The following is a 16,693-nucleotide window of genomic DNA, read 5'->3' as shown; positions in this document are numbered from 1 at the left end:
GTTGAGACATATTAAAAAATAATGAAAGAAAAACCACACTCTTTATTGATTTATTAAAAATAGTCAAAAGGTATAGTGTTGGGTTTTGGTTTTGTTTGGGTTTTTTTTTGTTTGTTTTTTTAATCACAAATGAAAGCCTGCAGAATTTAAGGAGGCAAGAGAAAGGAATATTCGAAGTGTCAAAACAAATTGATAACAGGACTAGATCCTAATTTGTTTGTAATTAGAGGCCACTGATAGTATGTAAAGTAAATGGATCTGTTATGGTTGTTAGCAGAATTGAGATGCATAGCTCTTAAGATTTTGAGTATCTTTCCAACTGATCCTAAAATGATTAATTTATTTTTATCTTTTACAGAAAGAAGTTTAAGCACTGAAGATTACAGTAAGTATCAGTTCTCATAATCTTCAGTATTTCAATATTTAGTAGGCAGATGTATTTTGAGTAGCAAACAATTAGAGATAGGTAGGGGTAAAGTTGTGAATCTTGAATGTACCTGTATTTGGTTCAGGGCCTGGCATTTTCTATATTCAAAGAAGTTGCAAGTTTTCTCAGTAAAATCCCAGAAATCAAAAAGTTCAAGATTTTTTGGGGTTTTTTTTAGAAAAGTTTTCTAGATCTCTGGAATCAGATCTACTTTTGGATTCATTTATAAAATTTGTTGAATTAATAAAAGTTCCAGGGCATAGTGCAGTATAGCACTAATGTATTATGGTTTAATCTTACAAATTCTCATAATGTATATGCTATTTTTTGCATATGTAAATTTTTATTTTTAATGGCAATTTCAGAATATTATAGTCCAAATTTAACTGTTTTGTTTAGAAACTGAACAGCTCTTTGAAAAAACCAGAAAGGCTCAGGAAGCTGAGGAAAAAGAAAAGTACCTCCAAAAGGTAGGATCGTATTTCAAAAGCACATCTGATTGATGCAACATTCTTTAAAGCTTATATTCTTTTTTGTTACTGTGTGCATGGAAAAACAAATTTTTCAAAATTTTCAATGTAAATGATGGCCCTAAACTTTTAATGGAATTTTCATTGCTGAGTTGGTATGGGAAAAAATGGATAAATGAGAAAGTGTTTATTAAGCATTTAACTATGTGCAAATTTTGCATTTTGAAACCAGACCCTAAATCAAGACTTGGACTTTATAATGGATATAATTTTGATTAACTTAATTCACCAATGTTAGAATTTGAACCTTTAAGTTTCTTGCAAAGTTTATATAATAGTAAATGAATGTCACTAGTACTAAGTGAATGAGAAGTCAAATCTAAACAAATGCAGGTATCTGAATAGAATTTTTATTAAAAAAAAAAATGCCAGTCCATATTCTTATATAGTCATTGTGACATAAATTACTTGTGTTCTGTTATAATTTTATTTTGGTGAAACCACTACTTAACTCCAACAACATTTTCTTATAATTTTCTAGGGAATATAGATGAGATTTTGCTCAATTGGACATATTCTAGTTGTTTCTTGGTCAACCTGGAGCCTTTGGGAATCATCCAAGAGAAGATAATCTATTGTTGGGGGTCTAAGAAATGCCATTAGGAATGCTTAGCAGAACTCCAAATAACTATTTGCTTTGAGTCTTTCAGGTTCTCTCCAAGGGGTCTTTGGTTATTTAAAGAACTCTGCAAAAGCCTTCAAGAAGTTATAAACCAAAATTAATAGTATACATGGAATAGAGAAAGATGAGATTTCACATAGTTTGTCAACCAAGACTTAATACAACACATACCATTTACAAGTATAGAAGCAATTAAGTAAAATGGGGGTGGAAGTGGTGATTGTATCAGCAAAAATCATTTTAAGCAAAAGCTGAAAAGAGTGAATTTGGCTCAGTTAAAGAAATCAACTGAACAAATCAATTTTTGGCAACCCCAGTGGTTTAATTTGCATAGTAGAGAAATAGCCTTTAACTCAGCAACTAATGTAGTGATTTATAGAAACCATTTATTTGGTTAATGGACAAATTCTATTCCTGTAACTGCTTCTCTATGATAAAGCAAAGATGGAACACCCCATTTTGGCCAAGTGTCTTTAATCACAGGAGAGATTGGCAAACTCTTGAAAGTTTTATCGGGAATTCCACATAAATTACAGAACAAAAGATGAGTTTGCTGATCATATTGTCCCCTTTCAAAGGTTCTTTTGTCATTTTTTTCAATTTGATTAAATTACTAAGATGCTTAGTCATCATTTTCTTCTTTTTGGAATTTTTGGAATTGATTGAAGGTAAAACTTTTGAAGAAACAAGTTTGGTGTTTATTTTTTTTTTTTTAATTTTAATTCTAAGTGGGGAGAGTTTTAAGAGGAAATCAGTCCCATGATTTTTGAAAAGAGCACTGGACCTAGATAGAAATGCTGACTTTATTACTTGATACTTAAGCTAAGCAACATTGGGCAAGACAATCTACTTGGGTTTTAATTTATCCTTATTAGTTATTAGGGATAATAATCCTCATTCAGCCAACATCATGGTTTGTTTTTGTTTTTTTTTTCTAAAATGAGCAATATATGTCAAAGTATTTTAATAACTCTTTTAAGTCTCTTATTATAAATGAAGAATTATTGTAGAAGTGAAAAACTTTGGAGATTCCAAAAATATCAACTTTTGTATAATAGATGGATATTTTGCAAATAGGGATATATCAAGCTTCCCTTAGATTTCTAAGGTTTCATCAAAGGCAATTCATATATATAATTCATCAAACTATTATATACCCTCAAAATGAATTTTCTAGTTAGAATAGCAAAGTTCTTTATTTATTGAGATCACTCCCAGTCACATGCAACAGAGGAAGAATTTTAAATTTCCACATTGTGATGATTAGAAAATGTTTAATTCAATTTTTTTTTCTAGGAGCTTCCCATTAATTGAATTGATTTAGAGGTAATCATCTATTTAAGACTTGAGTGCAGAAATCTGGCCTGATCCTTTCTAGCCATTTAGTGATTTTATGAAAGCTTAAAAATAGGATTTCAGAAAAATAATGGCAATATTTTAGGATTTTGATTTGATTACATCAAAAGTCCTTTCAAACTCTCTGGAATTTTGATAGAAATAATTATTTGTGTAGAACTTAAAAAGTTCTCAAAGTGTTCTTTCATGTCATCCTTCCACCAGCCTTTGGAAATGGATATTAATGTTCATTTTATAAAGGGCATTATTACTTATCCAGGATCATACAACTCACTATCTGTAAGGCAAGATTCAAATTCAGATCTTGACTTCAAATCTAGCATTCTCCAGAGTAGCTAACCTCATCCTAGCATTATGCCAAAGAGATCCATATTTTTAGATACATATCACACTCACATGGCCTTTCCTGAAGCTCAGAATTTCTTCACTGCGTCCTAGACGTCTCTTCACCCTGGAATCTCATTCCACATTGGAATTTCATTCATACCCTGAAAGTACTTTCAGACTTAGCTGTCCCTCTTTTTGGCTGGCTTCTTCCAGAACCTCCATTTTAGGTGATGGTCTATCAGCCATGTCTTCATTTTACTCTACACACATTTGACTTTTGACTTTGACATTTGATTTTATTAGAGTTATTCTGAAATGCTATTCTCATCACACACCCAAATACCTTCATTTTTTTTCTCCCTCACCCTTTTTGGGTTGTTATCCTCTTGTTAGACTATAAACTCCTTAAGATCAGGCAGTCTTTTTATTTGTATTTGTATTCCCTGCACATAGAGTGCCTGACAAATAATGATTTATTAAAAGTGTCCTGACTGATGAATTCTGAATATTTTATAGTGCACCCAGATAGTACTAGTTTTTTGTTCTTCACATCTTCCCTCCCTTGACTTCTGTAGAGGGTAATCCTCTTGCCTCAGTGTTTTCATTTTTCACCTCTGCCTCCTAGAATACCTTTCTTGAAGACTCAGCTCTGATTTTTTAATTGTTAATGCTCCCCTACTTTGTATTTTATATGTGCCATATATGTCTATCTTTGGACATTTTGTATTCCCTCCAGTAGATTATGTGCTCCTTAATAGCAGAAACTTGTTGCATTTTTATCTGCTTATGTATGTCTGCTTAATAGAACTTGTCAATTAACTGGTTCTATTGATCTAATACTAAAAAAAATCACAGGTGTCTCTATGGTGCCAGAGGACTCCATCTGGGTTCCTCAGTTCTGGAAAGGTTCAGTCCTAGAAGAGCCAGGCTCCTATAAAAATCCTTAATCTTTCTACATATGTTTCACATCTTATGTTCATGAATTTTGAAATTCTTTTGTCTGATTTATCATTATACCTATCATTACAAACTGTCCTGCATCCTTACCGTGATCTTCAGTCCCTCAAACCCTCAGTTCTTTCCAAAGCTATCATCTTTACATTCATCATATACTCTTTCCCCTTTCCTAGCTTGACCCCTATTGAACCAAATTGACTCTATACTGGACTCTTTTTCAACTCTCCAGCCCCTTTATCCTGTCCCAGACATCAGCCTTGGATTACTCTTATCATTTTCTACCTTTACTTCACATACTACTGAAAGAAGCTGAAGAAAATCATGAAAAACTGCTGACTGGATCTAATAAGTTTGTTTCATAATCTCAAATGGGCCCTTGCTAGGGAAAGAATCCTTTTATAACTCCTTCACTGATTCACTATCCCACTTGCCCCAATTTTTCTAAGCACTCCACTTTCCCTTCACAGAATTCCCTCTTCTCCCTGGTTCCCTCTTTTATCACTAAGGTGCCTTCTGCCACTATTTCCTTCACCTCTTGTTCCACATGAAGTGGTATTTCTCCTTGCCAAGGTAAATCTCTCCACATATATAAGTAGGCCCTTTTGTGGCTAAATTCTTGAGAAGGCTTCCACAATAGATGCCTTTTCTTGCCCCTCCCCCCCTTTTCCAAAATAATTAGAATTTATATTGCTGTTATGGTAGCACCTGGGACAACCCCCAACAACTCGGAGAGAGGGGCCCTAGATCAGGTTCAGAGTATCTCAGGTTCTGTGGAGAAAGTTGACAACATGTAAAAAACATTGGTGGGAGATCAGACATGACACTGGTATACATTCGGGAAAGGGGAGCAATTCATTTAATGGCTTGGATCCTTATCTCGCTCTCAATTCTTTGTGGTCTGGTTTATCTGGTTTATCTTCCCAGCACAAGCTAATCTTGTGCTCTTAATCTCATCATTCAACTGAACTGCTCTCGCCAAAATTACTAACAAATTCTTAAAAGACCTTTTCTCATTCCCCATCATTCTTAACCTCTTCAATCTTTGATACTGTTAATAACTATTTTCTCTTTAATTGCCTCTTTTCTCTAGGTTTTCATGACATTGGTCTCTTCTGATTTTTCTATCTATCTGACCACTCCTCCTCAGCCTCTTCTGCTGGATTTTAATCAAAATACCTGCTAACTTGGGGGGGTGGGGTGTGAGATAGGGGGTTAGGGTTAGAGTCGGGAGGTATGAATTTAGGGTTAGGATTAGGGGTCCTCCAAGTCTCTCTCCTGGGCTCTTTCTTTCCTGTTTATACAATTTCACTTAGTGAAGCATATGAGATGTTCAGGAGGATTAGCACGTCTAGTGTGAAGGTTTGCCAAGCCCTTTTCAGGGTTGCTCATCTACCTTTGGTGTGTCTGATTCATACAGCTCTCATCTGTGGTTCCGAGAAGCTGTAGCATTTGCAGAGGCCATACCCTAATAAACCCCCTCTCCAGATGGGCTAAAGCAAGTTAAGCATAATTGATAAGCCCAACCTGTTGATGAATTAGGGGAACTTCTATCCCAAGACGTGAAGAGTAGGCAGATGAGAACAATTTGTTCCAATAGCCTTGGAGAATGAAGAAAGCATTATAGAGTGCTTAAGACTTGGTCAGAAATTAAAGATGCCAAGGTTATCCACTGCATCACCAGTTGGCCATCACCAGTTTTTACTGTTCTGCCACTAGACTTGATGATTCGGGGAAAAAAGAGTTAATTGATGGTTTTGTGCAACTTTGCCTCACTTTAATCTAATGCACAAACAAGTCAAAACTTCACAAACTCTGTCATTGGCCTTCTTTAAAACCAAAGGACAAATGACAGTTTAATTTGATGATCTATCTAATCAGTTTTCATGGATTCAGTAATCTACACAGATGATTCTCAAATCTATTCAGCCTTAACTTTGCCAGTTTTGCATCTTCTACTGCCTTTTAGATACCTCAAACTGACTTATGTAGCCATTTTAAATGCAACATATCCAAAACCGAATTCATTATCTTTCCCCAAAATCCATCTGTCTTCCTGATGTGTCCTTTTACTATTAATCTAATAATTACTACTAATCTTCCTAGTCATCTAGACTCAAAACTTAGATGGCATCCTGTATTCTCCTCAGTTTCGTCCTCCATATCCAATTGGTTGTCAAATCCTGTTTTTTCCATCTTTTGTAACATCTCTTCTCTTGTCTTTCACTATCACCAATCAAGTGAAGGCTGTTATAACTGTATTATTGACAAAGACTGTCAAGGCTTATCTTATGTCTCTCCCTACTCTATTCTTTATTCATCTGTCAAATTGGTCTCCCTAAAAAGATCTGACCATATCTTCTTCATCCACTATTCAATAAATTCCACAATAATCCCTACTGCCTCCATAATCAAATATAAAAAACTGTTTGGCTTTCTGGGTCCCTCATAACCAGGTCACTTCCTAACCCTTCCAGTTTTATTATACCTTGCTTCCTTTTACATACTGTGTCATCCAGTGATACTTTGAGCTCAAATACAGTACTTCAGCTTCTAATATTCTCTTGATTTTCTTAGCTAAGGTCTCATTTTACTACAAGAAACCTCTCCAACTTCTTAATTTTAGTGCTTTCCTTTTTAGAATGCCTGTAATTAATCCCATATATATCTTATTGTACATAGTTATTTGCTTACTGTCTCTTGCATTAGATTTGAACTCCTTTTGTCTTTGCATTTCTGGCATTTAACAGTTACAGGGACATAGTAGGTACTTAATGCTAACTTACTTTTTCTCACATTCTTCCACTTAATAAATCTGATTCCAATGCTTTATGGAGAGAGATTTTTGTTTGTTTGTTTGTTTTTTAAAGATTAGCCTTTGGGGGGAGGGAACTTTAAAAGTGGCAGTGGGGTAGAAAAATTCTCAATGGAACAGGTTTTTATTTCTTAAACAAATGAAAAATTCAGACTACTCATTTGGTCAAAACAAAGAGGAGCCTATTATATTACTGTCTTTCTCTTAAGAGAATTATACTCAAAACCATTTAAACATGGAAGTAATTTGTAGGCCTGCTGATTAGACATTTTGCACTTCATCTTTGCTCTGCATTATTTCCTTCAAAGTCTATTTCTTCTGGCAAGTCAGGCTTCAAAAGTTGGAAATCTTTCCCCTACTGGTGGTATCCTCTCCAATATACGAACTCACCTTTCTACCAGTCAGTTCTGTGTGATAGATACAGGACACCTGGATCTCTAAAACCCAGAAGGTACCTTCAAGCCTGGACATAATCATTTGGTTCATCTATTTAGGAAAGAAAACCCTTAAGTGGAAATGGCAGAAAGGTCCCAAGTGCAAACTTATCCACTTGAGTTCTCCTTACATATCACCACATGAAAACAGTCATCATATGTTTTGGAATGGGGAATGAAGCCAGCTCTGCCCCCACGTTTGTAGCCATTCAACAATTTCCAAGTGGAAAAGAAAGTAGATAGGTGGAATCATTCTCTCTTTAAAGGTCTGATTCATTCATTGGCTCTTGCTGCTAAGTAGCCAACAAGAAGGAAAAGATTTTTCATCTCAAAGCTCAAGCTGATTGTTATGGGAGCTGGAGGAAGCCAGGGATTTTCACCACCATTCTCAGAGCATTCAGATCGTAAGACACACAGCCAGAATAAGCAAAAGCAATTTTCTATGTGATTTAACCCCATTTACAGGAAAATACAATTACAATATCTTACTGGTTTATAGCATAGTGATGCTTTTTGACATTTCCAAGTGTGGGAAAACAGAATTTTGTATTCTTAGTAACATTTTCTAGGGCAATAATTTTATACACACACATATATATGTATATTATATATAATATATATCATACATATGTGCATGTCTTTTAATAGTCCAATGGATCTATAACCTCATCAGTTTAGGTATTTCTTCCAGTCATGCAGATTGTAACTTTACCTGATCATGCCATTAAATTTTCATATATGTATCTTTTCATTGATTTGCCACAGGACACCTACCCAATATGCTGGTTGCCTTTTTTCATAAGTCTTTTTTACATTGCATATATGTCAGTAGAGGTTGTAGGCTATCTATTAATTGTCCCTTTCATTTTATGATGAGCACAATTACTTTTCTGTGCATACATTTTCCTGATGATAATCCTTCCCATTTATAAAGTGTTGCAACCTATATATAAACATGAAGCTTCAGTGGCTCCCTATTGCCTTTAGGAATAAATATAAAACATATAAAGCCTCTCACAATCTAATTTTATTCTAATTTTCTGATTTGCTGCACATGACCACTCTTCTCCTCTCCTTCCCTTTTCATGTAATAGACAAAAAGGCCTACTTGCCAAACCCCATTAAAGACATCCCATCTGCTTATGTAGATTGTCCCCATAGTTCAGAATATCCTTTCCTCTTATCTATGTCCCTAAGATTAACCTTTTAATTTCTAGTCCTACCTTCTGCATGAGATATAGTCTGATCTTGTTATGCCCACTCTTTTCCTCACCCTACATTACTATGTATTTTACATGTTGTTCTCTGTTCACATGTTTTTTCCTTATCAAAGAAATACAAGTTCCTTGAGAATAGTGACTATTTCATTTTTCCTCCCAGAAACTAATAGTCAGTGCCTGGATCAGAGTAGGTGCTTAGTAAATGTATAGGTATGTATGCATATTAACTAAGTTGCCATAATAACATTTTAGTTCACTATTTCCTTAATGTATATAATAGGTTGAAGAGGAGTAATGTAGCTTAATATGATTATTAAAATAGCTTGATTTTATATTCATTCTTTTTTTCTCGTAACATGTTTTTACCATATCTGTTGTTATTTTATGACTGATAGCAGAAAATAATTCATTAAAAAAAATTTTTTTTAATTGTGTTGTATCTAATTAGACTGCTTTAAATGCTTTGAATGTCTGAACTGCTCTATCAATGTTGGACATTGTTGATACTGTTTTAGAGTGGAACATTTTTCACTGATTTCCAGCTCAGAAGTTTACCCCCATAAATATCTTTTAAGGTTAGCAAACTGAAGGCTAAATATGCAATAAACTCTTGAAAAAAAATTATTACTTTATTATCTCCCTTGGTGTTGTCTGCATTTTAAAAATTTTTATGTTGCCCTCACCTTTGGAATAGTTTATAAGCATTATGTCATAATTTTAGATTAATAGACAAGATGCAAATAGTTTTGTAATATATTTCTGTGGCAGAAAATCAAAAGAAATGATGGAAGTTACTTTGACTAAATGGTTTTATCCATATTTAAAGAAAGACTTACAGCACTATACAGCCTGATTCTTCTTCTTAGAGTTCTGGAATAGCCTTGCAACAATTAAAATGTGTAGTCAGCTATTTCATTTGTGGTTATAAAATTAATCCACATTTAGTACTGCCACCTTTAAAAGAGCTCTTTATCTGATCATGTCTTTATGAAGAGAAACATAAATAAATAAATAGTTCAATAATTCTAGAAGGAGAAATCAGGCCATTCTCTATTGAACTTTTTAAAAAGGGATAAAGCACTTAATAATTCCCACAGGAAATCAAAATTGTATAATGAACAAATACAAACCAAGGGTTAAACCACAAAGAATAAGATTGGCACAGTAACTTATTAAATATGTAGTATTGGGAATTGGATTTTAATGACCTGCAGCTTCAGATACCATACCCATTTTCACCAGTGCTGACTACAATACTCTCTCAACTCCTTTAAGGATGAATTCAAGACATGAACTTCCCTGGAATCACAAAAAAAAAAAAGTTTTAAACAAACATATGTATGCACAATAGCATATATAAAACGAATCTATACAAATATGTGTGTATACACACATGTATTTTAAACCTTATTTTTATTTTTTTCAAAGCAGTCCTAAGTAGTAAATGCAATTATCCCCATTTTACACATGAAGAAACTAAAGTTCAAAGAGGTTATATATAACTTATCCATGGTCACTGATAGTAAGTGCCAGAGGCAGAATTATAACCCAGATCTCTTCTGATTCCAAGGACACCACCTTTTTTTCATTACCCCAGATCATAGGCTTTATAGCTCAAAAGTACCTTAGAAATCATCTAGTCTTTACCATGATACCAGTTTTGTCAATACAAGAGACCAGTGGAGGAAAAAATTAATTCCTGCTGAAAACAGTACCATGATCCCATATACAATTGAGGAAACAAGTTTCTGGTGAATTTTTTTTTTTCCTATTGAGTTGCTGTATTTATTTTGAGATTGTAATGATTTTTACATTTACCCAGAACTGGTTTGCAGCAAAATATTTTGCTGAACACTTGATTTGTCCTTGCTGATTACGTAACAGTATATCATAGTATAATGAGAATTAGATTAGGAATCAGACAACTTCTCTAATGCCTCCTTTTTTCTTCTCTGTAAAATATATTGAATAGATAAGTGTAATGTTCTTCTCTAAATTGTAATGTTCTCTGGGAGCAGGTTTCTTGGGGAGCTTCTGGAGGCAGCCTTAGTTTCAGTTCAGTTCAATAATCACCTCAAATTCAGCCAGGAGTTAAAGTTCAAATCCTTTATTTTCTCCTTCAAAGTCTTGAATCTTTTCCTGGGGCCCAGTTAGCTTTCTTAGATGCCTATCTTTTTCCTTGGTTCCAAGAGCTCTTGCAGCTAGTCCTTTGTCTCTACCAGTTTCAGCCTCTCATCTTCCCAATGTCTCCATCCAGCACAAAGGTGGAAGTTGGATTCCAAGAGTGGGATTCTGGGTTCCTGTGGGCTTGTGGGAGCTCCTCCTTATATATGCTCTCTTAAAGATGCGAATACTAAGGTGTGAACTCCTTTAAAGGTGTGAACTAAGTACATAAGCATTAGCACCTTGTTTCAAATTCTGGCCCATAACAGATAAGATCACCCACTAAGGTTTTAGTGTTCTATATCTAATCTGTCTCTCAATTATTGTTCTGGAGTACATGAATAAGACATACCAAATTATTCTTTCCAGAAAATTAGCTTAAGATTGGGAAAATACAAACACACTGATGTTAATTAAAATTAAAATAGCCAACCTACTTATCCTTATGGCTTTGCCACATTGGTTTTCTTGGAACAAAAAAAGGGGATTTTTAAACTTTAGACAGTAAGAAATTTGTTTGCAAATTCTAAAATTTCCTCTTCTATCTTAACCTTCCTTCTTTACCTATATTACTGCCATTTAATCTAATTTTTACCCATTTGCCCAGTCTATCAAACCTCTTTGGAATTTGTTTGCCACCCTTCAAAATAAAGATACTTATACCCACTTTTCAAGATTTTATAATAACTCTTTGTAAACTTTTTAACACTAGGTTAATAGGGATTTTATGCCTGGGCTCATAAATAATTGAATTAAATTTGCCTCTTTTAAGCAAATTAAAAAGTCATACAGTAAAATTAAGAGACATTTCTTTCTGCTAGGCTCAAAAACAGGATATTTAATCACAGCAAAATGTAGTCCCAAAATGTCTTCAGACCAAAAAGATAATCATTTTCTTTTTGAATCTTGAGGTTTCATAATTTCTAAGATTCTAAATACAGACATAACAAGAACCTCTTAAGAGGTCATCTAGTCTAATCTCCTTTAATCACATCAGAAAACTAGTCCCATGGGTCCTTCAACTCCATATCCAGCACGTACTCTTGACAATCATGCAAAGATAAGTGTTTTTTGTACTATTATAACTGATTATACCTTACTGGGTTTAGATGCTTTGTGGCAGTTTTCTTTCTTCTGGTTGGAAAATAACAGTTTCCCAGACCACTTCGATCTTACAAAGATGATTTGGAAAATAATCTAAGGCACAGATTGTATTCTTTAGCTGCCAAGAATAAAATTGGATTATATTCATCCTGAAAGGAAGGATTCCCAAAGCTGAGAGAAAAATTTTAGAATGACACAGGATATTTTTATGTTTTGGGAAGGCACAAATAGCATTCTTTTGAAGCAAGACTACCAATTGAGTATGTGCTCAAAAGAATTTGGACAGAAGCATAAAGTTATCAGATTCTTCAGTTAGCAAGAATGCTACTAACAAAAGCACCATGTAAAGGAGAATCAGTTATGACCAAGATCCTCCCCCCCCAGACCTTGATAAATTTATTCTCTGAAGCCCTCCTAAAATACTTTCATTTTTTTCTAAAGAAACATGTAGAGAAGTTCACCTTCTGGTCTATAAAAATGAGCATGTTTCTTTGATTTATTTTAATGAGTTATAGGTTTGTGAAATTCATAGAATTCATCTATAACTATTGGGCCTTAAAGTTCAATTAAATCATCTGGCATTCCTTGTTTGGGACACAGTCACTCTACTAGGCCACTATCTTAAGATCTTATGCTGCCTTTTCCTATTCAAATGAATGATCATATGCTAATAGTAAAACAGATGATATATTAAGGGCCGGACCTAAACACTGATTCTATCATAAAAAGAGGCCAATTTTCAAGAGTAACAACTGTACAAAATTGGGGAAGCTTATGGAGCTGCTGCTATAAATACCTTGAACTTCATGGAAGAAAAGCTAGATCTCATTTATTTCATCTATAAAATGGAGGGATAAAACTACTCTCTTAACACCTTTTCAAATTCCAATAATCTGTAAATCTCTGAAATAGAACTTTAAAGTCTTGGTCTCGGGATGATTACTGCAAACTGAGAGCCACTGGCAGAAATTCTTTAGGGAAGGTATAATAAGGCTATATTTTATACCTTGGAGTTAGTCTGTAGCTTGAAATACAGGCTCAATACTATGGGAAAATCCCAATTAGCACATATCCATGCCACAAACCCAACTAAATAACAAAATACTTGTGTGGTTTTATATTGCTACATGCAGAACCATTTTTAAGTTATTTTAAATGCCATGTAATTAAGAAAGCAAAGTGTTCCAGATTTTGAACTTGAGCTAATATTTGAAGTCAGGTACACGTGTCTGTTTCCTTACCCATAAAATATTGGGGATTTTATAAACTCTTCAGGTCTTTCCTAGCCATTCAGAGTCTGTGATTTGTTAATCTGGTCAAGTAAATTCATTGCTTAGTGATAAATTTAAAGACAATTGATCCTATTTATTTATGTAATGTTTTGGTAACTCAAACACAGAAATCATTTAGAGATTGTATCCCAACTTGAAAGATTTCATTCCAAAGGATAAATTTGAAGAACATTCAAACTGAAAACAAGAAATTATAAGTTCTATGTTTATATGACAATATCTCAAAGATATACACTTAAACATATCCTTTGCCATTTTGAAGTTTAATTGCCACCAGTGTCTAGCACTAACATAAGTACATTTCTATCTTATTTGAGTTGAATAAAACATGACAAAAGATTTGGTTGATAGAAGTTTATTTAAACAATAATATGGCATAACAAAAATTGGAAAAGTACCAGTCTCAAAAATTTTGATCACCTTAAGTTGCAATAAATTTTACCAACTGAATCTGTCAGTAGGGTCTTAAATTCTATGCATAGACATGTTTCAAATACCTTTTACTATTTTGTTTTTGGAAGTAAAAACCCTATTGGTGGAGTTTAGTTTAGAATTTAATTTTGTCTCTACCTGTTTTGTTCAACTTGTTAGAACAATATTTTAAAATCTAATTTCATTGTCACTTAAGATAATAAGAATTAATTTAAAAGCCTATTTAATCATAGATGCGTATTTTTACATGCATTTTAAAAAATATTTTCAGATGGGTTTTTATGAAAATTATATCAGGTAAATGTTTTATCAACAAAATACATATGTTTATCAAGAACATTATTCAAGTTATTAAAAAAAATTTATGGCAGCATTAAAATCTTTGTACTGTTTTATGCCACACCTAAATTTTAAGAGTCATATTAGAGTATTAAAATCATGCAGCAATCCTGATTATGTAATTACAATGTTTTTTTCTCATTTTAAAATGTTCCTTTTAAGATGAAAAATGTTTGTCAAATCTGGGAACTTAGCCAAGATAAAGCAGTTACCAGAAGGTGTAGAAAGGTGCTGAGGTCTGCAAATCTTTACTGCAAGTCAGCAATCCTCTTTTCTTCAATTAATAAGTCAGTGTCTTCCATCCATTAACATACATTATTGCCATTAAGTCTACCTTCTAAAATCATAATAGTGCAGGAGGAAGCCTTTTCACTGATTATTCAGCCTTTTTTTTTTTTTTTAAAGTGAACAGTATATCATTTTATGCTCCTCTATATCATTATTATGACCGTGTCTGAATTCTCTCTGTGACAATTATAGAACCTAGTTACAACCTAGATTGAAGTAAATATGCATAGAGAACGATAGCTAATGTGAAAAAGAATTTGAGAATTATTTCCAAGTGAAGTTGTTTATTCTGTTATGTTTTGACTAATATCCAATTTTGTTCTACACTGGTTGTAAATCTCATGATACTCTTTATTCCATATGAAAAGGAATAGCAAGAAAATTAGCAAGTACTGATATTTCTCAGTTTTCCTATCAAAACATATAACTTCCAAGCAATGGCCTAACATTAAAATTTGGACCCCAGGAAGAAAAAAATTCAAAAAACAGGCCCTTAACCTCTGTTAAGCAGCAAAATAACTTTTCCAATGAAGGAAGAGCCACTTTCTTATAGATAGCATTTGAAAAGTACCATATGGACCACTAAACATCACAAACCTTATTTTTCAAGTTAGAAAATTAAACATTACTTTTAGACCTAATCTTCTAATGTCAGTGAAATTATGATAAATATCTAATTAAAATTAATTATACATGATGGGGATAAGAGGAATTCTCTGAACGGCTTTAATGACCCCCAAAGTACCATCTCCTGATCATCTGAACTGTGGGAATTGGAGGGATGAGGAAGAGGGAAGCAAAAGGTATCAATATGCAAGGAATATACCCAAGTATGAACCTGTACCCTGGGCCCTAGTACATCAGATTGATGATAATAACAGCATTTATATAGTACTTTAAGGTTCACAGAACATATCTCATTTGGTGCTTATAATATCCTAATTTTACAGATAAGAAAACTGAGGTAGGCAAAGGTTAAACAATTTGTCCAAGATTACACAGTATCTTGAGGCAGGGTTTGAATTCAGGTCTTTTTACTTTATTCAAGTCCAAATGCTTTATTAATGGTGCTCCTCTAATCATCCCCCACACATAAAAGCTTTATATCAGCTATTAAGTTTCAATACAGGTAAATTTAATTATAGCACAATAAGTATCTAGAGCTGGATTTGACCTTGGCCTTCCTGACTCAAGTTCAGTATTCTATACACTGTGTAATTTCACTGGCACTGAAATAATCTATTATTTCCAGAAAGGTTATTAGGAATCTTTGATGCCACATAAAAATGTGGATATCAAACTATAAAATTCAATACTCTTCAAATTTGGTTCGCATAAGAAATGCTTGTCACTTCAGAGCACAGAAGAAAGAACTGTAATATTTTTTAAAAGCTCTAAAGAAAAGTCTGAAGATTTGGTCATTTAATGATTCGATCCTAAGATCTTCAATGCTGTACAAACTACCAACTTAAGAAAATACCTCTTGAATTTTTAGCACAATATACTGTAACTATAGTTGCCGAGTCATTTCAGTCATACATGACCCTATTTGGGGTTTTCTTAGCAGAGATCCTGAAGTCATTTTGCTATTTCCTTCTCCATTTAATTTTACAGTTGAAGAAACTGGGGCATACATGATTATGTGACTTGTCCAAAGTCCATAGCTAGTGTCTGAGGCTGAATTTGAACTCGGGTGATTTTGACTTCAGGTCTTAGAGCTCTATCCAGTGTACTACCCACTATCCCAGATGATTGTTATTACATGACACAGATATCAAATGAAATAACAGTACTAGAGTACTTTTGAAAAAAAGAGAAATGTGGCATACATAGTATATTATTCACCCCACTGCTTAATCAAAGTAAATGCAGTATCCAGTTTTCATTGGAAATGTCAGGTGTCAATAACAACCAGAGTATTGTGCTATAATTCATATTGAAATTTAAACTAAAATAAAACTAATATAGTTACCTGTGCCAACAGATAGTCAACAAGCATTTATCAAGCACTTAACTATGTAGGCACTGTGCTAAGTGTAGAAAGATATGAAGAAAAGCAAAACCTCAGGTCCTGCCTTCAAAAAGTTCACAATTGTAGACAACATGCAAACAAGTACATGCAAAATTTTTAAAGAATGTGTTAGAGACAATCTCAGAAGAAAAGCATTAACATTGAGAGGAACAGGAAAAGACCTTTTGCAGAAGGTAGGATTTAAGATGAGGTACGAAGGATGGCAAAGATACCAGAAGATAGAAGTGAGAAGAGTGAGACATATATAGGGAACAGTGAAAAATGCAGAGAGCAGTGAGATAAGTACCTCTTATGTGAAAGCAAAATAGCAAGGAAGTTTGTAGCAAATATATTGGAAAGCTGCTAAAAGGATGTCAAA

General features: G+C 33.6%; 1 protein-coding gene across 5 annotated transcripts in view; it reads left to right on the top strand.

Annotated features, from left to right (window-relative positions):
- HOATZ (HOATZ cilia and flagella associated protein) overlaps window positions 1-16,693 on the top strand; it is a 50,994-nt gene that overhangs the window by 3,233 nt on the left and 31,068 nt on the right. For all 5 annotated transcript variants that reach the window (XM_074304297.1, XM_074304296.1, XM_074304299.1 and 2 more), the window contains exons 3-4: window positions 359-385; window positions 827-897. In XM_074304297.1, the coding sequence (XP_074160398.1) occupies window positions 359-385; window positions 827-897 (98 nt within the window). The remainder of the gene's footprint in view (window positions 1-358; window positions 386-826; window positions 898-16,693) is intronic.

This window comes from Sminthopsis crassicaudata, chromosome 3 (assembly GCF_048593235.1).
Source record: "Sminthopsis crassicaudata isolate SCR6 chromosome 3, ASM4859323v1, whole genome shotgun sequence".
Classification (NCBI taxonomy): Eukaryota; Metazoa; Chordata; class Mammalia; order Dasyuromorphia; family Dasyuridae; genus Sminthopsis; species Sminthopsis crassicaudata.
Note: the sequence above shows the minus strand (reverse complement) of the source record. Positions and strands in the feature narration are given on the sequence as shown.